The 22,793-nt window shown below is 46.2% G+C and overlaps 1 protein-coding gene and 1 long non-coding RNA gene across 15 annotated transcripts in view; one reads left to right on the forward strand and one right to left on the reverse strand.

The window, feature by feature from the left end:
* DNAJC11 (DnaJ heat shock protein family (Hsp40) member C11) overlaps window positions 1-18,437 on the reverse strand; it is a 78,082-nt gene extending 59,645 nt beyond the window's left edge. The window contains exons 1-3 of one of the 3 annotated variants that reach the window (XM_073316959.2): window positions 17,395-17,983; window positions 16,648-16,730; window positions 2,472-2,601 (exon numbers count right to left, since the gene is read on the reverse strand). In XM_073316959.2, the coding sequence (XP_073173060.1) occupies window positions 2,472-2,559 (88 nt within the window). In that variant the 5' untranslated portion in view covers window positions 2,560-2,601; window positions 16,648-16,730; window positions 17,395-17,983. Of the gene's footprint in view, window positions 1-2,471; window positions 2,602-16,647; window positions 16,731-17,394; window positions 17,984-18,323 lie in introns of those variants that run through there. The other 2 variants (XM_073316958.2, XM_073316960.2) reach the window with 2 other exon arrangements.
* Window positions 18,419-22,793, forward strand: part of LOC140900177 (uncharacterized) — a 30,428-nt gene continuing 26,053 nt past the window's right edge. For 10 of the 12 annotated variants that reach the window (XR_012155579.2, XR_012155583.2, XR_012155574.2 and 7 more), the window contains exons 1-2: window positions 18,419-18,762; window positions 20,224-20,529. This is a non-coding gene — a long non-coding RNA (uncharacterized LOC140900177). Of the gene's footprint in view, window positions 18,763-20,223; window positions 20,530-21,415; window positions 21,520-22,793 lie in introns of all 12 variants that reach the window. The other 2 variants (XR_012155581.2, XR_012155584.2) reach the window with 2 other exon arrangements.

Raw genomic sequence — 22,793 nt, forward strand, 5'->3', positions numbered from 1 at the left:
CTTCAGTGCTTTTTTTTCTTTTTTTAAGTGAGAGTTTCCATATATTCTCAGGCCTAATTAAGGATGATGTAAACTATTCCACCCACGTTCAAGTCTAATGGGGAGAAAGAAATGCTGACTTTTCAGAAAACACAGGAACCAAATTTCTTTAGCTAATTCTCTGGGATTTAATAAGGAATCATTTATTCACTGTTTTGCTTTAACCTTCCTCCAGGCTAAATCACTGACTGTCAAGTTTGCTGCTGTAGCAGTTTTACCACAGAACAATCCGACTAGCTCCTAATTCACTTACATTTCAGTTACTTCTCCCCAAATCTCCAAAACGTTGTAAGATAACTATCAATAATTCAGACAACTACAAAACTGTATCGGTCAAGTCCAGATAACAGAATATAATCTGAGGGAAACAGTTTCAATCAAATCTTTTGCAGAAATGGATTCAGTACATCTGCCCCTGATGGCAGATCCACATCTGGTAAGACTAAATTGTCTCACCTACGCAGATTCATCACCCAGCACATTCTGACTGTTTCACTGGCCATTAAAATCTCATTTTTAGGAAAAACAGTGAATCGAGATACAAAATTAGGTTTTATTTGTGATGTGAAAAGTCTTTATTTTAGAGAATAATAGTGTTTCCTTTCACTGCCTCTTAACTGTGCCATTTCCCCTTTGGCTAGTAGGGGAACCCAGGCCCACCCTCTATACTGGGTCCCAGCCCAGGAACCCTATGACAAGCAGGCGAGGTCTGCATAGTCCTATCCCTTACTGCCATATCTGTGTGCGACTTTCTACCTTGCCTTGTATCACCCTAACAGTGACTGCAGCCCCTCTCTCTGCAGCTCCTTCTACTCCCAGCTACTGGGCTTTATACTATGTTCCGGCCCAGCTGAGCTTCTGCTTTAATTCATCCTTTTAATGAGTCCCTAGCTCCTCCTCTAGGTGCAGTCTAGGCAGTAAATTTGCGCACCTAGCCCCCTTCAGGCTTTGTGTGTGGTGAACACCCCAGCACACTCAGTTACACCATCAATAGCATGGAATACCAACAGTATTTACCTAAGAGAGAGTTAAATTCATTGTTTGTACAGTGCTTGGAGAACCTTGGAGGGGAAGACGTTACGTGCAAAGTACTCTTGCTATGTCGTCCTTAACTAGGCCTTTGAATGTGTGGAAATTCTCACGAAGGATTGAAGACCTCAAGGATACATCTGCACTGCAGTTGGGACTGTGCTTCCCAGTGCAGGTAGGCAGATGCATCCTACTACTTGAGCTAGTGCTATAAACGTAGCAGTGGCGGTGGCTGGACAGGTGGTGACTTGAGCTAGTCACCTGATCCCCTGGGTACATACATGCTACCATGGCCACACTGCTATGTTTAGCATGTGAGCATGAGCAGACCTAGCGTATGTTTCTCTACCCATGCTGGGATACACAGAGTGGGTGACCGGGAATGGAAACTCAGGACCCTTCAGTACAAAGAAACAAGCTAAATTTGCCTTTCAATTTGAAGTTTTCGAGCACTAGTCTCTGTTCAAGGTAGATTTTTTGAAAAGTTTAAACAAAACTAGAGATTGAAAAAATTAGTTACTACATTATAAAAACATTCTTGCAACTTCTTATTTATTTAAAAACAGCTCTGATGGCTAGGGACCGAAAGTTGACATTTGACCTGGAAACAGCACTTTTCTGATTAAAAGTGCTTCTGTTAGAGAGACAATTGATTTGGTTTTGACCAAGTTAGGACATGTGCAAACACACGCATGCACAGCACATTTTGCATGGCATTTTCTCATTAAATTTATATACGATAGAGCTAAGGAAGGGTCACAGTAAGCATCCTGCACAGTTAACTGCACAATGAAAAATTTAGTGGAGCTGCACATTGAATGAGGCAAGGACTCCACATCTTATTGTAAGACTCCTTACCTCATTCACTGAACACATCGCAAAGGTATTATTCTATGTTGTGATAATCTGTAGTATGATGTACAAAAACCCATCTACTGCATACTTTTCGTACAAGTGACTTTCATATAAACTTTTCACAATGATTTTTCATGCAATTGACTTTCAGGAGGTCTGGCCGACATGAGGTAATGCACAGAATAAGAAGGTGGTAAAAATGTGTGTTTTATATTGTGATTTAGCCATAGCTGGCAATCTAGACAGGTAAAAACCCATTAAAAATAACTTGCAATAAGAGATTATAAAAAATAAGACCCTAACTGGATCCCAGTTCAAAATGCAACTCCTGCTCTTCTAATGTACTCATTTTCCATTCATTGGGCACATACTAGTTTCAAAAACAAAGTACTGATTTTCCAAAGCACCAAGTCAAAAGTGCAAAATTAACCATCATCTTTAAAGAGCACAAAGGAATCTCTCTTTCTCTCCAGACTATACAATGCAAGCATCAAAAATCCAGCAACTACTATGAAGACAGTTTCTGCAAATCTAAGCCTTCCACTGACCTTCATAAGCCTGGTGAACAAGGTTAAACAGTTGCTCAGCTTGTGTTTTGAGCTCTGGGTCTCTGTGCTTGTCTGGATGGTACAACATACATAGTCGGCGATAGGCAGCTTTCAGCTCTTCCTGAGAGGCCTGAGAAAAGGAACAAAATTCATTTAGAGCACAGACAATGTTGTTTAAGCATTATTATCAAAATCAGCCCTGAAACGGGAATCCATCAGACACATTCCAGCATATTTAGTTATACTAAGTACAGAGTAAAATGAAATTATACTTTATTACTTAAATACAGCTTTTCACATGGGATAATAAAATATTAGCACCAATTTTGATTTGACATGTTTTCCAAGCTGTCACAACGGTACCAGCTTGCATACCTGAGTGTAAAAGCAGGACCCAGTAACAAAATAATTACCTTTGTGTGCATGTTATTTTAATTAGACCAAGCCAGCATGTTCCCATTTCAGTTTTGTGTGGCATGGGATAGCTACAGCCAACTCTGAAGAAAGACTATAAAAATCTCAGGGTTTCATACCAGACCCCTCCTGTATTTTAATTCCAAAACGTCAAACACAAATCAACTTTGCAAAAACAAAACAAAAAAACTGTGGACATTCCACATTCTGCAACAAAAGTTGGAGAGTTAAGCATAAAATTCCACAAACATCTCTCTGCTGTAAACTGTGACAGTAGCTTTCCCACGTAGCAAGACCAGTACTCCCTAGCTCACAGGCACATAATCCTCTCTAGACAGACAGACTAGTCCGGTAGCAATTTGAAGGACAAACAAAATGAGAATATTCCACTAAACACATGAAGAAAAATTTGCTTCTTTACTGCATCCACGCTGGATTGTTGAGAAACAGCCTGGCTTCACTCCAATGACATTTGGTGGAGACAGATTTTGAATGGCTCTTTAGGAATCAATGGAGTAACAAAACATTCCTGCCTCTCCAAAATTATGACAGCAAGACCGAATTACTAGGTTATTCATACTGTGTAGCACGAGACAGGAGGTTGGCTTTCTGCGGGAGGGATGGCTTCAGAGTCCAATTGATGTAACAGCATCACAAGCATTAGCTGGGTTCCCTTTTAGTAACTGTGGTCACCCTTCCACTATGGCAAAGGATCAAAGAGGTAAGATGCTGAAGGGGTACAAAGATTAACATGTGAATAAAGGGTCACAAAGAAAAATAATTCATGTTTATAGAACACTTTAAAGGCATTTATTTAACTAAATTCCACTGACATTTAATGCCTTTCAATTACTAAGGTTTGCACAGCTGTTTACCGCAAACAAAGGTGTCACAGCATTTTGTGCTTCAACCTAATCCCCTTTCTCAAGTCAGAAGTGATCAAGAGAAAACGAAGAGTCAGGCTCTACCTGACAACTGTGTTCATTTTAATATGTAAAATGCGATGGACACCATTGTTGTGAGCCGTTAGAGCTACTTCTCTCTTCTTCAGGTTCTTCTGTTTCATATGAATATTTCCAAGTCAGATAGCAGTAGGGTGATCTTCTAGACTTGCCTGGCTCAAGAAAGCAAATATACCAAAAGAGCAGTGATTTTTCCTTCTGCATCCCCTTGTGCTCTCTTGGCTATTAAAATGAAACTAGATGAGAAGAGAGTGGAATATCCAGTTCCACTATGACCTTTTAAAATCAAATTAATGATAAATGGCTTAATGTGCTATTGATTAATAGAAATGAGCGGTTTCATTTTTCATAAATATCATGTTCACTAAAATGTTATATTGGGCCTTTCATCATAAGTGAATAGCTAAGGTCATTGGTTCAATATTTCATGAATGATAACTCCTTTGAAGCCACTACAGAAATACTGACGACATTTCAAATTATAATGAGATACATAAGTCACTAATAATGATGTTTTAAGTTACATTCTTATTAATAAAACTCTGAGCAAAATTAAGGTGCACTGTCCCCCTATTTGGGGATTAAACAGATTCATTTAGTCTCTCAATCATCCAGTTACATTTTCATAGGGTCTAAATCTATTGTAGATTAAATGTTTATATACTAGAAAATTGCTAGTGAATGGGTTTAGTCTTCTCATCAGGACTGTGAAGTTCAGTGGCCATCTATTATTTTCAGATTAGGTGCTACACCATACTAAATTGAGTTTCCTTTCTAGAATTCGTTTCACACTATCACCAAGCTGACTACAAGAACGATGTGTGCGTTTTGATTTTCAAAAAGGATTAATTAAAAATATTCTCTTTCAATATGTGTTCCTTTGGATAACATTCTAGTCCAGTTTCATCTGCATGCTGCATTCTAACATAGGATTATTGCAATTATAGTGTGTGTACTGAGGAGTTTCTAATGTAGCTAAATCAAGCCCTTAAGGCTTTGGTGGCCCCAAATATTTATGTAGCTCCCTACTTCATATTCTTAACCCTTTAGTCCTGATGTTCTCATACAAAATGACATGTCAGGAACTGATCAGAACTCTAAGGCCCCATTTATAAGAAGCAAAAAGGCACTGCAAATTATCACTGATGGGAACACTGAGCTTGCAAAGCACATACTGCACCTTGCAGTAAGGCTCAATCTTTTTTTGTACCAGTTGTCCCAAGCACTGTAACCAAGATTTAGCACATGTCCAGCTGAACCAGAACAATATACAACAGTTTCTCAATCCATTTACAGGAAGCTTTGCAGCTACACCGATTTGGGTCAGACAACACGCTCTCAAGTGCCAGATGATATACATCTCTACCCTGTCCTTCACCACATACAACCACACTACCACCACTAACATGGCCCAGTGCTTGGACAAAATCAGCTCATGGATAAAGAACAGCTGGCTGATGCTAAACCTGAACAAAACAAATGATGATGGTGGGCAGAGGAAAGCCCTTTGAAGAGTATGCAGCCTTGGTGCAGTCTCCTTTGGTTGAAGGTGGACATCCGCAATTGGTCTATTTGGTCCATAGTCTAGGAAAAGTCTTGGATTCCTCACTGACACTATATTTTCACACAGAAAGCATTAGTCACAGATGCTGCTGTCACCTCGGTTGGCTAGTGACCTTTGTCACTGCTCGGCAGGACTACAGCAACGTGATATATCTGGGCAGGAAGTATTCAGCACTTAGGAAACTCTAATTAGTACAAAATGCTTCAGTGCATCTCCTCAACAACAGAAGCTACTATGAGCCCACCAAACCTGTCCTCTGCTCCCTACAATGTGCCCTCGTTGCCAAGAAGACAAACGGCATTTTGAGCTGTATAAGTAGGGGCATTGCCAGCAGATCGAGGGACGTGATCGTTCCCCTCTATTCGGCACTGGTGAGGCCTCATCTGGAGTACTGTGTCCAGTTTTGGGCCCCACACTACAAGAAGGATGTGGAAAAATTGGAAAGAGTCCAGTGGAGGGAAACAAAAATGATTAGGGGGCTGAAGCACATGACTTATGAGGAGAGGCTGAGGGGACTGGGATTGTTTAGTCTGCAGAAGAGAAGAATGAGGGGGGATTTGATAGCTGCTTTCAACTACCTGAAAGGGAGTTCCAAAGAGGATGGATCGAGACGGTTCTCAGTGGTACCAGATGATAGAACAAGGAGCAATGGTCTCAAGTTGCAGTGGGGGAGGTTTAGGTTGAATAGTAGGAAAAACTTTTTCACTTGGAGGGTGGTGAAACACTGGAATGGGTTACCTAGGGAAGTGGTGGAATCTCCTTTATTAGAGGTTTTTAAGATCAGGCTTGACAAAGCCCTGGCTGGGATGATTTAGTTGGGGATTAGGTCCTGCTTTGAGCAGGGGGTTGGATTAGATGACCTCCTGAGGTCCCTTCCAACCCTGATATTCTATGATTCTACACTGGCTCCCCATAGAAAATCATCTCAAATTCAAGGTTTTGGTCCTTATCCACAAGGTACCTCACAGCCTGGGCTAGTGCTACTTAAGGCTGTGGGATGAAAAATGTGGTCAACTATGTTCCTTTGACACAATAGGTAAAGCTCATTTGTACAGGACATAGGACTTCTGCAGAGGCCAGTTTGAGACTGTTGAATTAACTCCCCCAGGAACTAAGGATTATCACAAACCCACACCATCTTACATCTTTCTCTGAAGCACTTGATATTGGCCCTTCTCAGAAACATGTACCGGACTTTCTAGGCCTATTGGCTCATCTGTTTCTCTCTGTGTTCTTATACTTCACTGATCACCAAAATATTTGAGTGCCTCACAAATTGATTAAAGTGAACACAAGATGATCCCTCTCTTTTTCTCCCCTTCCGTGAATCAGTTCACATTTTCCTTTATTTTAAAATTGTAGATTTGATGGGTCTATTGAGGGAAGGCTTGGTTGAAACCATGCTGTTCACATTTTGCTCTGAAGTTGGTATAGAGCACTTCATCTTGAAAAACATCTCTGCCTGTATGTCCCTAATGACATCTGCACAGCTCTGGGAATAATATCCTTCACGAATCACTACAAAAGAACATGTTAACAAGCACAAAAAGCCCTTGTTTTTGTAGGGCCTGTGAAAAATATGGCAATGTCCTGGACAAACCTTACTGAATTAAGCTGAACTTTATTTAAATAAATTTAAGTATCTTCGGAGCGGATCTTAAAAATGCAAATGTTTGTATGTTATTGTGGGCTTGTGTGCAACTTGTCAAAGAGACATGACTAATATAAACTTTGGGAAGTACTATGAGCTAAAATAAGAATGAACTGCTAGTTAAAGAGGTTTCCCAGAATGCAAATATATCTTCTCCGATTATGCAAAAATTCAGCCTTTGAAGCTTTGCAAGGTGGGATATCTGCTGATCACCTGTCACATGAGGACAAATCAAGGACCCAAAAACCATATAAAGTAAAGCACAGATTTCCTGGTTGTACTTTCGCTGAGCAAAAGATGTAATGAACTGGTAACCACAGGAAACCCCCTGGGTGGGGTTTAAAGGACTGTTCACCAGCCAGAGCTCTTGTTGGAGTAAGGGGGTGACCTCTGGTAAACTTATCTGCATGCATGTAGGTTCTTTTATTGTTTTAATGTTTTTTCAGTAAAGCTTTTACTTTAAGAATAAATGTGCTTGCTTAGAAAGAGGTGTAGTAACTTAACTATAGGAATTACACTGTTTCCTGTCTCCAAGAAGATAAATAAAGCAGGGTTGCTTAGGCAGTCTGACTTTTCTGAGGAATTCACAGTGTAGGTAGAGATCTATGCAGTCTGGAAATACCCAGTCAGGAGAGAGGGAGATGTGTGTCTCCACCCAAGAGAGGCAACAACTAGAGAGCTGAAAGTTGTAAGAATGGGTCTGTGATGAAGTGGGACTGTTCTTAATGTTTCCTCTAAATACTGTAGGGGTGCCTCAGTTTCCCCTATGTATTTCTTAAGTCTCTAGGTGGTGGGATAAGGGGGTGTGATTGTTGCAGAGCAAAGGGCCAGGGTACATAAATGGCCCACACTCTGTCTCCTGGCAACTGATGGCCTGGGCCCTTCCCCCCTGCAAGGTGATAGCTAAAGGGGTTGGAGAACAAAGGAATCAGGTGACCTCCTGGCCCGGGAAAGGGACAAAGCCTAGAGGAGGAGGGACTGGAGGGTGAGGCAGTTTGAGGAAAAACGGTTATCAAAAAAAAAAAAAAAAGTTGAGTAGCCACGTGTTTTAAAACACCTAAACAAAATGAACAGGGCATGGAAGGGAAAACCATTTTTAAAAACTTTCAATCCAGATGGGGAAAAACAATCTTATGTTGCATTCCATTTCCGCCTCCCTTTCTGGTCTGTTTATAGTTTATAAAATGCTGATCCTACAAATGCACATGTGAGTAACTTAAGTGTTCACCTCATCAGAGCCTTACACTGTAATTTTCTCAGGCAGGGGGGACCTGTCTCAAATGCTTGTAAAGCAAATAATATATTTGTGGGCACTACATAATTTGTTTTTATTTTAATAATCTACAGTGTTATCAGTAACTTTAGGAAAGAAGTTAATTTGAAATATATGATTATGTCGATATCTGTTTATCAGAACACTGATTTCTGCTTAATTAGAAACACAGGGAGGGAAGAGGACAAACCAATGTCTGCCAAACAGAAAGAGGAAAATTGGTAAGGAACAAACTGTGATTTTCATCTTCTAGGAAAACAATCAGACTATGGAGAGCTGGACCTGGCACACATAACGTGAGGAGCCATATAGAAAGCATGTCCAATTTCACATTCTGAACTCCCAGGTCAGCAGAGGCTGGCAGTGCTGTGAATGATTTAAACAACTGCGATAAACAAAAATTTCCAATAACCGCAATAAGAAAATTCATGCCCGACGTGTCATGTTTTTACAATGAAATTCTCCTTCCCATCAGCTTATTTTTGAATACAGACTACGCAGTTTCCAGTAAACATTACACAGTAAGAGGTTTTTAGGAAGCTTTCCACAGTGCTAATGAAGAGTCAGAAAGGAGGCACTTCTACCTTAATGCCTTAACAGCATGGTGATTTCAATGACAAAACACGCCTAGGATTTGGGAAGAGATATTTTTCACTCAGCTGTACCACACAAAAGGTGGTAACCGAACTAATGCAATCAAACATGAGTTTGTTCTTTCCTTCTAACTTTTTAGCAATCTTTCTTTAGCAAAATAACTGCTGATATCACAGCAAGAGCTGTACATTAAGTTCTTAGTTTCAAAATTAAATAGGAATTTCTGTGATGTATAGCTTTTTCTTTTTTTTTTTTTTTTAAGAACTCATTTAAAATTTATCTTGGGCACTTTGTTTTTTGCCAATACAACTAGTCAACAGATCCCAGGCAGAGTGAACACAATCTCTTTTCTATGCACACTAGAGAGTGGCCACCTTTGCTACTAAATGAACCAATAAACTAAAACAAGAAAGTTTCATAGGTGCAACTCTTAGTCCTTAAGAACTTAATTATTCACTTCTTTCAAAAAATCTTGTCAAACTACTGTAGAATCAGAAACTCTAACGAAATTTTTCAGAGGAACAGCCGTGTTAGTCTGTATTCGCAAAAAGAAAAGGAGTACTTGTGGCACCTTAGAGACTAACCAATTTATTTGAGCATGAGCTTTCGTGAGCTACAGCTCACTTCATCAGATGTTTACCGTGGAAAAAAAAACGAAACTGTGACTGTAATAAAAATGTGACAGGATTTCAGTGGTTAGAGTAGAGTGGGGAGTCAGGACTACCGGGTCTTATTTCCAGCTCTGAAAGTGATTCGTTGTGTAACCTCTGGCAAGACAATTCACCTTTGTGTACTTCAGTTCCCCCATCTCTAATATGAGGATAGTCTCTACCTCATGAGCCCCATAAGTTAATGTTACTAAAATTAAGTTCCTTGAATAGAAGTTTCCATAGAAGTATCATTAATTGACTTTTTTGGGTACTCCAGGGTTCAAATCACCTTGAAGTGAAATTTAACTATGAAACTGATAGCAACAAGAAGAGCAACCTACCTATAGCACAAAGCATGCAATATCAGTTCCAGCTGTGCTTGTTCTTGTTGATCCATTGTTTACGAAAAAAGAAAAGGAGTACTTGTGGCACCTTAGAGACTAACCAATTTATTTGAGCATGAGCTTTCGTGAGCTACAGCTCACTTCATCAGATGTTTACCGTGGAAACTGCAGCAGACTTTATATACACACAGAAATCATGAAACAATACCTCCTCCCACCCCACTGTCCTGCTGGTAATAGCTTATCTAAAGTGATCAACAGGTGGGCCATTTCCAGCACAAATCCAGGTTTTCTCACCCTCCACCCCCCCACACAAATTCACTCTCCTGCTGGTGCTAGCCCATCCAAAGTGACAACTCTTTACATAATCAAGTCGGGCTATTTCTTGCATAGATCAAGGTTTTCTCACATCCCCCCCACCCCCATACACACACAAACTCACTCTCCTGCTGGTAATAGCTCATCTAAACTGACCATTCTCCAGGTTTAAATCCAAGTTAAACCAGAACATCTGGGGGGGGGGGGTAGGAAAAAACAAGAGGAAACAGGCTACCTTGCATAATGACTTAGCCACTCCCAGTCTCTATTTAAGCCTAAATTAATAGTATCCAATTTGCAAATGAATTCCAATTCAGCAGTTTCTCGCTGGAGTCTGGATTTGAAGTTTTTTTGTTTTAAGATAGCGACCTTCATGTCTGTGATTGCGTGACCAGAGAGATTGAAGTGTTCTCCGACTGGTTTATGAATGTTATAATTCTTGACATCTGATTTGTGTCCATTTATTCTTTTACGTAGAGACTGTCCAGTTTGACCAATGTACATGGCAGAGGGGCATTGCTGGCACATGATGGCATAGATCACATTGGTGGATGTGCAGGTGAACGAGCCTCTGATAGTGTGGCTGATGTTATTAGGCCCTGTGATGGTGTCCCCTGAATAGATATGTGGGCACAATTGGCAACGGGCTTTGTTGCAAGGATAAGTTCCTGGGTTAGTGGTTCTGTTGTGTGGTATGTGGTTGTTGGTGAGTATTTGCTTCAGGTTGCGGGGCTGTCTGTAGGCAAGGACTGGCCTGTCTCCCAAGACTTGTGAGAGTGTTGGGTCATCCTTTAGGATAGGTTGTAGATCCTTAATAATGCGTTGGAGGGGTTTTAGTTGGGGGCTGAAGGTGACGGCTAGTGGCGTTCTGTTATTTTCTTTGTTAGGCCTGTCCTGTAGTAGGTAACTTCTGGGAACTCTTCTGGCTCTATCAATCTGTTTCTTTACTTCTGCAGGTGGGTATTGTAGTTGTAAGAAAGCTTGACAGAGATCTTGTAGGTGTTTGTCTCTGTCTGAGGGGTTGGAGCAAATGCGGTTGTATCGCAGAGCTTGGCTGTAGACGATGGATCGTGTGGTGTGGTCAGGGTGAAAGCTGGAGGCATGCAGGTAGGAATAGCGGTCAGTAGGTTTACGGTATAGGGTGGTGTTTATGTGGCCATTGTTTATTAGCACTGTAGTGTCCAGGAAGTGGATCTCTTGTGTGGACTGGACCAGGCTGAGGTTGGTGGTGGGATGGAAATTGTTGAAATCATGGTGGAATTCCTCAAGGGCTTCTTTTCCATGGGTCCAGATGATGAAGATGTCATCAATATAGCGCAAGTAGAGTAGGGGCTTTAGGGGACGAGAGCTGAGGAAGCGTTGTTCTAAATCAGCCATAAAAATGTTGGCATACTGTGGGGCCATGCGGGTACCCATAGCAGTGCCGCTGATCTGAAGGTATACATTGTCCCCAAATGTGAAATAGTTATGGGTGAGGACAAAGTCACAAAGTTCAGCCACCAGGTTAGCCGTGACATTATCGGGGATAGTGTTCTTGACGGCTTGTAGTCCATCTTTGTGTGGAATGTTGGTGTAGAGGGCTTCTACATCCATAGTAGCCAGGATGGTGTTATCAGGAAGATCACCGATGGATTGAAGTTTCCTCAGGAAGTCAGTGGTGTCTCGAAGGTAGCTGGGAGTGCTGGTAGCGTAGGGCCTGAGGAGGGAGTCTACATAGCCAGACAATCCTGCTGTCAGGGTGCCAATGCCTGAGATGATGGGGCGCCCAGGATTTCCAGGTTTATGGATCTTGGGTAGTAGATAGAATATCCCAGGTCGGGGTTCCAGGGGTGTGTCTGTGCGGATTTGATCTTGTGCTTTTTCAGGAAGTTTCTTGAGCAAATGCTGTAGTTGCTTTTGGTAACTCTCAGTGGGATCATAGGGTAATGGCTTGTAGAAACTCGTGTTGGAGAGCTGCCGAGCAGCCTCTTGTTCATATTCCGACCTATTCATGATGACAACAGCACCTCCTTTGTCAGCCTTTTTGATTATGATGTCAGAGTTGTTTCTGAGGCTGTGGATGGCATTGCGTTCCGCATGGCTGAGGTTATGGGGCAAGTGATGCTGCTTTTCCACAATTTCAGCCCGTGCACGTCGGCGGAAGCACTCTATGTAGAAGTCCAGTCTGCTGTTTCGACCTTCAGGAGGAGTCCATCTAGAATCCCTCTTTCTGTAGTGTTGGCAGGGAGACCTCTGTGGATTAGTATGTTGTTCAGAGGTATTTTGGAAATATTCCTTGAGACGGAGACGTCGAAAATAGGATTCTAGGTCACCACAGAACTGTATCATGTTCGTGGGGGTGGAGGGGCAGAAGGAGAGGCCCCGAGATAGAACAGCTGCTTCTGCTGGGCTGAGAGTATAGTTGGATAGGTTAACAATATTGCTAGGTGGGGTGAGGGAACCATTGCTGTGGCCCCTTGTAGCATGTAGTAGTTTAGAAAGTTTAGTGTCTTTTTTCTTCTGTAGAGAAGCAAAGTGTGCGTTGTAAATGGCTTGTCTAGTTTTAGTAAAATCCAGCCACGAGGAAGTTTGTGTGGAAGGTTGGTTCTTTATGAGAGTATCCATTTTTGAGAGCTCATTCTTAATCTTTCCCTGTTTGCTGTAGAGGAAACCTACTTTTTCTTTTACGAAAAGAAACCTAGTTTGTTGTTTGAACTTTGCTGGGAGTAGGTAGTATGAGTTCTTACAAGCTATTAGAGCTGCTACAGAAACAGCTGCTTAGCACAGAAGGATACAATTGAGATTCACCATATTTGTAGCTTACATACAAATTGGATAATTAAATTAGATGAAATGCATTCATCCAATTCCTATAAAAAAGGCATGTTGCAGAAAAAAACTTGACCTGTAATCAACCAACATGCAGTTCATAATACATTGCATACTTTTGGGCAAGACTCAAAATATTTGTTTCCTTATTAGTTTTTGGTTTCCTTATTATTTGTTTCCCTATTAGTTGTAATTGATTTATTTGGGATTTAGTGTGCAATACCACCTTACAATGCTGTACACACATGCTATCTTTAGTTTTAAGACACATACAGTTTCATTCTGTTACTCAGAGAAAGGCGTTGGGCACCTGGTGCCATAATATAATAAGACCACAACTTTCTTTTTACAGTAAAGCACTTTCCAGAGCCTTCTTTTGGGCACCGCACACAGTTACACCTAGGTTGCAGATAGATCTAAAATTCATAAAAGCACCTTTACCAGATGTACACTGACAAGCTGACCCAATCTTCCATTGGGCCCAGCACAGAATTAGATGCAACAGAATCTAGTTCAGTCTAGTTTTTCCATTGGAGGAAACGAAAATGCTTATTAACCCAGAGACCAAGTAGATTCTATCCTCCTCCCCACAAATCAGACATGGGATCTCTCTAGCCTAGTCTCGGACAGGGGCCAGCAACAGCAGCTTCAGGGTGCTCGTGGCCCTACAGTAGGCAGCAAGAGAAGAGACCAGTCCAGGGAGAGGGAGTCTGTGTCACTGAGAACTTGGAAGAAAATGATCGTAATTGCTTATGAATCAATGTCCTAACAGATAAAGCACAAGATGGGGTACTAGTTGTGTCTGCTACAGACCACCAAATCACACTAGGAAACAGGATAACTGGCTCCTTATGCGCCTATCTACAGTGTGCAGGGAGAAAAAAAACTGTGATCATCAGGGATTCAAATTTGAATGACATATGCTGGAGCTTTCATGCTTCCAGTATAAAAACATCCTTGGAATTTCTAAATATTATAGATGACAATTTCCTAACTTAACAAGTGTTGCAACCAACATGGGGTAATTCTATATTAGACCTTCTCCTAACAGATAATGAGGCACTGACCACAAAACTAAAAGATAGTGGTAGCTTAGGTACAAGTGATCATGACCTGATCATACACACACACTTGGTGCTTTAATACGGCCAATTTCAAAAAGCTGAAAACAATTATGAGCCAGTTTACCTGAGAGGAAGAATTTAAACAGAAAAATGTGAATGATAATTGGGAATCATTAAGAATTTGCTAGATGTCCAGAAAGCCACAATCCTATAACTGAGGAAGAAGGCTGTGCTGGTTAAAAAAACCAACCTGGTTTAAAAGGGAAGTGAACGCAGCTGTAAAAAATTTAAAAATATATAACAAATGTAAGAAATGGGAAGTTGATAGTAATAAATATAAACAAGAAATTAAGAAATGTAGAAATTTGATAAGGGAAGTCAAGGGACACAAGTAGAAATCTATTGCCAGCAGAGTTAAGGACAATAAGGAGAAGTTTTTAAAATATATTAGAAACAAAGAATCTCATCAATGGCATCGGTCCATTACTAGACAGAAGTGATAGAAATATCAATAATAATGCAGAAAAGGCAAAAGTGTTAACTAAATATTTCTGTTCTGTATTAAAAAAAGAAATGATGCAGTCTCATCATATGGTGATAACACTCTTCATATTCCATAACTCTAGAGCAGCAGTCTCCAACCTTTTTATGCCCCACGTCACTTTTTGAATTTAAGCGCAACCCCAGATCTACCACACCTGTTCCCCGAGGCCCCACCTTCCCCAAAGACCCCCTTCCATCCCCCCCCCTCCCCCTTGTTCACTGTCCCCCACCCTCACTCACTTTCACCAGGCTGGGGAGCGGGTGCAGGCTCTGGGCTGGGGCCGAAGGATTCGCAGTGTGGAAGGGGGCTCTCGGCTAAGCCTGGGGCAGGGGGATGGTGTGCAGGAGGAGGTGAGAGGTGCAAGCTCTGGGAGGGTGTTTGGGGGCAGAAGAGGGCTCTAGGCTGGGGAGAGTGTTGGGGTACAGGAGGGCGTGCTGGCTCTGGGAGGGGGGTCAGGGCTGGGGCAGGGGGCTTGGGGTGCAGGAAAGAGTTTGGGGTACAGGAGGGGGTATGGGGTGCTGGCTCTGGGAGGGGGCTCAGTGTTGGAGTGTGGCCTCCCAGCGGGCGGCACTTACCTCAGGCAGCTCCCTGTCAGTGGTGCAGCGAGTCTAAGGCAGACACCCTGCCTGCCACGGCCCCACGCCACTCGTGGAAGTGGCCAATGCACCCCTGTGGGGGAGGACACGTGGCTCTGCGCGCTGCCCCTCTCTGCAGGCACCGCCCCCAAAGCTCCCATTTGGTCAGAGTCCCCCATTCCCGGCCAATGGGAGCCGCAGGGGCAGTGCCTGCAGGCATTAGCAGCACATGGAGACCCCAGGGCTGCGGGGACATGCCCTCCGCTTCTGTGAGTGGCCTGGGGCCATGGCAGGCAGGGAGCCTGCCTTAGTGGCAGCCCGCTACACTGCCGCAGCCGGAGATCGCGATTGACCGGGAGAGTTCCCAGGATCTACAGGTTGGTGACCACTGCTCTAGAGAATGTTAACCAGCAGTTACTAAGGTTAGACATCATTAAATCAGCACATCGAGATAACTTGCCTCCAAGAATTTTACAAGACTTGGCTGAGGAGCTTGCTGGACCATTAATGTTGTTTTTCAATAAGTCTTGTAGCACTAGGGAAGTTCCAGAATACTGAAAGAAAGCTAAGGTCGTGCCAATTTTTAAAAATGGTAAAAGGGATGACCCGGGAATTAAAAGCCTGGCAGCCTGACACTAATACCAGGCAATGGAATGGCAGATGAAGGACTTGATTAATAAATAATTAAAGGAGGGTAATGAAATTAATGCAAATCAACAATGGATTTATGTAAAACAGATCCTGTCAAACTAACTTGATATCTTTTTTTAATGAAATTACAAGTTTGATTGATAAAAGTAATAGTGTTGATGCAATAGAATTCTGTAAGGTGTTTGACTTCACACTGCACATTTTGATTAAAAAACTAGAACAGTATAAAATGAACATGACACTCATTAAACATACTAAAAACTGGTTAACTGATAGGTCTCAAAATATAACTTGTAAATGGGGAATCATCATTGAGTGGGTCTGTTTCCAGTGAAGTCCCACGGGGATCGGTTCTTGACCCTATGCTACGTAACCTCTTTTTTCAATGACTTTTTTCAATATAAAATCATCCCTGATAAAGTTTGCAGATCCCAAAAATTGGGGGAAGGGTAAATGGACAGGTCACTGATTCAGAGTGATCTAGATCCCTTGATAAACTGGGTGCAACAAGTGGTAAGCTGGGCGCAGGGAAATATGCATTTTAATGGTTTAATGTAAATATATACATCTGGGAGCAAAGAATGTAGACCATACTTAGAGAATGGGGAACTCTACCCTGGAAAGCAGTGACACTGAAAAAGATTTGGGGGTCATGGTGGATGAGCTGAACATGAGCTCTCAATGCGACTCTATGGCCAAAGAGCTAACGCGATCATGGGATGCATAAACAGAGGAATCTAGAATAGGAGAAGAGATTATTTTACCTCTGTACTGGGAACAGGTGCAGGCACAGCTAGACTACTGTGTCGAGTTCTGATGCTCACAATTCAAGAAAGATGTTGATAAACTGGAGAGGGTTCAGAGAATAGCCACCAGAATGATTAAAGGATTAGAAGACATGCATATGTGATAGATTCAAGGAGCTCCATCTATTTAACCCAGTGGTTCTCAACCAGGGGTACACAGAGGTCTGCTAGGGGGTACGTACATCAGTGTATCTAGATATTCACCTAGTTTTACAACAGGATACATAAAAAAGCACTAGAGAACTCAGTACAAATTAAAATTTCAAACAGACAATGACTTGCTTATATTGCTGTATATACTATACACTGAAAAGTACGAGATTTATATTTCAATTGATTTATTTTATAACTATATGATAAAAATGAGAAAGCAAGCAATTTTTCAGTAATAATGTGCTGTGACACTTTTGCACTTTTATGTCTGGTTTTGTAAGCGAGTAGTTTTTTTAAGTGGGGTGAAACAGGGGGTACACAAGACAACTCAGACTCCTGACAGGGGTACAGTAATCTGGAAAAGTTGAGAACCATTGATTTAGCTTGACAAAGAGAAGGTTAAGGGGTGATTTGATTAATCTGTAAATCACCACAGGGGGAACAAATATTTAATAAGGAGCTCTTCAATCTGGCGGAGAAAGGTACAAGGGGACCAGTGGCTGAAAGCTGAAGCTAGGGCTTGGCTACACTTACATTTTATAGCGCTCTCACCTGCTGGCGCAGGGGTGTGGAAAACCACCGCCCTGAGTGCAGAAAGTCGCTTTACAGCGCCAGTGTAGACAGGCTCTGAGCGCGGGGAGCCGCTCCCCGCACGGGGGCGGGTTACCGGGCCGGCGCTCCGCAGTTTCCCGCGCAGCCATGCCCGGGACAAACTCGGACTGGAGAGGCCAGGGAGGCGCGCTAACCCCGGAACAGCTTCCCCGGGGCCGGGGGAGAATCAGAGAATATCAGGGTTGGAAGGGACCCCAGAAGGTCATCTAGTCCAACCCCCTGCTCGAAGCAGGACCAATTCCCAGTTAAATCATCCCAGCCAGGGCTTTGTCAAGCCTGACCTTAAAAACCTCTAAGGAAGGAGATTCTACCACCTCCCTAGGTAACGCATTCCAGTGCTTCACCACCCTCCTAGTGAAAAAGTTTTTCCTAATATCCAACCTAAACCTCCCCCGCTGCAACTTGACCTCCCCCACTGCCTCCGACCCGGACCAGGCCGCACTCAGCACTGCGGGTCTGAGGCCGCTGCCCGCCCTAGCACTGGCCGGGGCGGCCTCTGGCCAGCGCGGCCGGGCTCGCCGGGCCCGCCCCGCCTTGGAACGGCTGGCCCTCGCGGGGAGCGGGGCGGAGCCCGGGCGCTCGCTCCAGGCCCCGGCCTGCCCCGGACCGAGCGCCAGAGAAGGGCGGCTCTCGGGTCCCGCCCCCGCGCGCCCTCCCCTCGCCCGCGCCAGCAGACGCCCCGGCGGGGGCCTGGGGCGGGGCCTGGGGCGGGGGCAGGCACGAGCTCCGCTGGCGGGCCCGCACGAGCGGCCGGAGGGGGGGGGCCGCCCGGGCACCGGGGTCATAGTCCCGGCCCCAGGCCTCTCCCTCGGCCCGGCGCCCCCCACCAGTGCCGCGGCGCCCCGGCCCGCGCGGCCCGCCGCCCTCACCTCCCGCCGCACGTTCAGCAGCGAGTAATAGTCCTCGTTCTCCGGCACCTCCTCCCCCAAGGCCGCCGCCATCTTGCCGACCTCTCACCCGCGCCGGGGCGGGACTAGGGGCGGAAGAGAGCCGGCAGAGGAGGTCGCGCCACCGCCACAGCGCCCCCGGCGGAGCGGAGGGGCATCGGGAGGCAGTGCGCACGCGTATCGCGCACCGAGCGGGCGCGGAGTCGGCGCACAGGCACATGCGCGGCGGGGAGCACGACGGGCGGCAGAGATCACGTGGGGCAGATGTCAAGAAGACGGCGCGCGGGTGAAAGGAGCGAATGGGCTCTTCTCTAGTGCGCATGCGCTCCGTTACGTCCGCTCGCAACTCTGGAGTTGGGTGGGAAGAGGCTGGGAAGGGGGCGGGGCCGCATCGCCTGAGCCCCGTGACCCCGCCCGTGAGGTCCGTGCCCCAGGGACAGCCCCCCCCGGACCCCTCTGCCCCCCCGGGACCCCGCCCCCTGGACCCCTCTGCCCCCCCCCTGGACCCCGCCCTTCGCCCCCTCCCCGGGCCCCGCCCCTTTGGTCCTCCCCCCGGGACCCCGCCCCCTGGACCCCTCTGCCCCCTCCGGGACCCCGCCCCCTGGACCCCTCCCCGGACCCCGCCCCCTGGACCCCTCTGCCCCCCCCGGGACCCCGCCCTTCGCCCCCTCCCCGGGCCCCGCCCCTTTGGTCCTCCCCCCGGGACCCCGCCCCCTGGACCCCTCTGCCCCCTCCGGGACCCCGCCCCCTGGACCCCTCCCCGGACCCCGCCCCCTGGACCCCTCTGCCCCCCCCGGGCCCCGCCTCTTTGGGCCTCCCGGACCCCGCCCCCTGGACCCCTCTGCCCCCCCCCCGGGACCCCGCCCGTGTGGCCCCCCCGGGACCCCGCCCTTCGCCCCCTCCCCGGGCCCCGCCCCTTTGGTCCTCCCCCCGGGACCCCGCCCCCTGGACCCCTCTGCCCCCTCCGGGACCCCGCCCCCTGGACCCCTCCCCGGACCCCGCCCCCTGGACCCCTCTGCCCCCCCCGGGACCCCGCCCTTCGCCCCCTCCCCGGGCCCCGCCCCTTTGGTCCTCCCCCCGGGACCCCGCCCCCTGGACCCCTCTGCCCCCCCCGGGCCCCGCCTCTTTGGGCCTCCCGGACCCCGCCCCCTGGACCCCTCTGCCCCCCCCCCCGGGACCCCGCCCGTGTGGCCCCCCAGGGACCCCGCCCTTCGCCCCCTCCCCGGGCCCTGCCCCTTTGGTCCTCCCCCCCGCCCCCCGGGACCCCCGCCCCCTGGACCCCTCTGCCCCCTCCGGGACCCCGCCCCCTGGACCCCTCCCCGGACCCCGCCCCCTGGACCCCTCTGCCCCCCCCCCCCGGGACCCCGCCCGTGGGATCCCTCTGGCCCCCCCGGGACCCCGCCCTTCGCCCCCTCCCCGGGCCCCGCCCCTTTGGTCCTCCCCCCGGGACCCCGCCCCCTGGACCCCTCTGCCCCCCCCCCGGGACCCTGCCCGTGGGACCCCTCTGGCCCCCCAGGGACCCCGCCCTTCCCCCCCCCCCGGGCCCCGCCTCTTTGGGCCTCCCGGACCCCGCCCCTGGACCCTTCTGGCCCCCCCGGGACCCCGCCTGTGGGACCCCTCTGGCCCCCCCGGGACTCCACCCCTCCCCCAGCCAAGCAGGCCCGCCCTGGCCCCACCCTGGACCCCGGCCACTGGACCCCTCTGCTCCCCCCCGGGACCCCGCCTGTGGGACCCCTCTGGCCCCCCAGGGTCTCCGCTCTTCCCCCCCTCCCCGAGCCCTGCCTCTTTGGGCCTCCCGGACCCCGCCCCTGGACTCTTCTGCCCCCCCCCGGACCCCGTCCTCCCCCCTCCCCGGCCCTGCTTTCATCCTGTCTCTCCGCAGGGCGCAGCCCCCGAGGGAAGGAAAAGCGACTGTGTCCCCTGCTCCCCCGAGAGGTAAATGGAGAATCCATGACCCCCACCAGGCGAGTCTGGTCATTCATCCCCGGGTCGGGTTACTGGGCTCTGCCTTGTTGCGGGTGCCCGGCTCCTTCCTCCAAGCCTGAGGACTTTTGCTGGGTTTCTCCTCCACAAGTGGCAGAAGGTCCTTCCCATCGGAGTTTTCAGTACAGCCGTGGTATTTCATAAACACCTTTTTCTAGAGGATGAGGCACCATCCGCTTTTTGTTTCCTCATTTAATTGCTTCAGGTAGGGTTACATACCTACAGTCCTGTATTTGGAAGGGTAATTGTCATGTATATGTACGCCTCACACTTCTATTGCAAAATCTAATTAATTTAAATTGGGTGCCCTTCCTTTGTAACATTATTAAAATGCATCTGTTATATAATGTAAAGTATGTACATGTCTGGGAAATTACACAATTGCAAAAGGGAGTCTGGAAAAGCTGGTTAAGAAGTTTGGAGCGATGTAGTCACCTGGTTAATACTTCTCCAACCGTCTCTAATTTTGCTATAATGTTGTTTCTCAGAAACCTTCAGCAAACATCCATTGCTGTTCCCCACTTCTGTACTACACCTGCTGGAAAACTCTAGCCACTTCCTTGCAGGTTGGAGAAATCAATTTCTTTTCACTTCAGTCCTTCTTAAGAGAAAGTGTGGAAAGTCATCTTTGCCCTCCTTGAAGCAGATCTCAAGTCTTTTGGTTTATGTGATGTCCAAGGTAGATTATAGTCCCTTATAGGATTTTGGAACAACCAAAGTAAGGACAAGAACTCAAATATTCACACACTTCATGCTGGGACAGGATAATTTGGGTGTATGTAAGCAATTAGATGTAGACTTTGAACTAGGATCCATGTTTTTAAAACAGACGCTAGTGCTTTTTATTAGAGACATATCCTAGTTAGTAGCACACCAAAAATCTAGTTCCAAGTTCTAACCTTGCCTTTGACACTGACTCCTCTGACCTTTAGCAAGTTACTTCACTTCTCTAAGCGCAGAATGGGGATAATGATACTTATCCAGCTCACAGTGATATTGTGAGGTGTAATTAGCAAATGTCTGTAAAGCATCTGCAAAATGAAAAGTGCAAGATTTTATATACATACTGAGTCTCAATATATTAACTCCAGACTATTGCTGACTGGGGACACAGAAGCATGCAGTTGTGTTCTGCCTTGAGAAATCTAGTATTTACCATGACTTAACTGCTCTCCTTTCATTCTTCTTCTTGGAGGTAAGTGCAGTTAGCCCTATTGTACCTGGAGCCTTTTTGTACCCTTGCAGATTTTTAGACTGGGGTTCCCTGAAGTATAATAAATACTTTGCCCACTGTCAAGCTGGTTCTACATTGAAAATGCTTTATGCTCCATCTTTGCTTTCTCGTCCATGTCACGTGCCAGACAGAATCATAGAATATCAGGGTTGGAAGGGACTAGTCCAACCCCCTGCTCAAAGCAGGACCAATGCCCAGTTTTTGCCCCAGATCCCTAAATGGCCCCCTCAAGGATTGAACTCACAACCCTGGGTTCAGCAGGCCAATGTTCAAACCACTGAGCTATCCCCCCACAATCATGTTCCCTGACTGGGAAACGAACTCTGGCTGCGGTGGCGAGAGCGCCGAATCCTAACCCCTAGATACCATCAGACCTGACTCAGGAACTCACTAAGAAGCAGCATGGTGGGAGGATGGCAAAATCTTTTGATGAACCTCAGATTGTGCTTCAACAAGGGCACCACTCACGCAATTTCCAGACAGGATAAATGTTTCTGGAGTGTCAGTCCTCCCTTTATCCTTTATAGGTTGTTTAGCTCTGGAGCAGTTTGGAATGTGATTGGATAAATAGAAGGCCAGTCATAAACTTAGTCCAGGGCTGAGATGTGTTTATTATACACTTCCATCTTGAGGAGATGGACTTTGTTTTTCTCCTTTTGAAGAAGCCAATTATATAATGGGAGAAATAATGGAAATATAGTTTTGTAGCACACAGAAGAACCCTCACAGCAGAACATCTGACAAAGCTCAGCTTCATATTTCAGTTCCTTGCCCTACGGATTTGCTGTATTCTCCCCATTGAGGTATAGTCAGAAAGAAAATGATATGACAGCAGTAAAGCAAAGTCTGAAATCTATTATCACACTCTTATCTTTAACCAGAAGTTACAAGTAAATGTATTCTTATTGTTCACATTCAGAATGACACAGACCGTTTGCTCTCATAGAATAGAAACTGTCTGGGTATTTAGGAAACTGCCCCTGTGTTTAACAGCTTCACAGCCCTGCTGTGCTATACTCAGTTTATCCTGGAGGTCATTTGTTTCCCTTTGAATGATAGTGACATTACTGGGAGAGGCAGCTGAGCAATCTGTCCAGGCTCTTGTGTGTCACTGCTGAATCTAAGCCCTTCTCTATAATTCATAAAGAGAAATTACCTATAATCTTTTTATTATTCTCTTGTCATTGAGTCAAGACAGGGATTTAGTGCTATTTTTATCAGTTTCTGACTGCTCT

The sequence above is a fragment of the Lepidochelys kempii genome, chromosome 18 (genome assembly GCF_965140285.1).
Source record: "Lepidochelys kempii isolate rLepKem1 chromosome 18, rLepKem1.hap1, whole genome shotgun sequence".
Taxonomy (NCBI): domain Eukaryota; kingdom Metazoa; phylum Chordata; order Testudines; family Cheloniidae; genus Lepidochelys; species Lepidochelys kempii.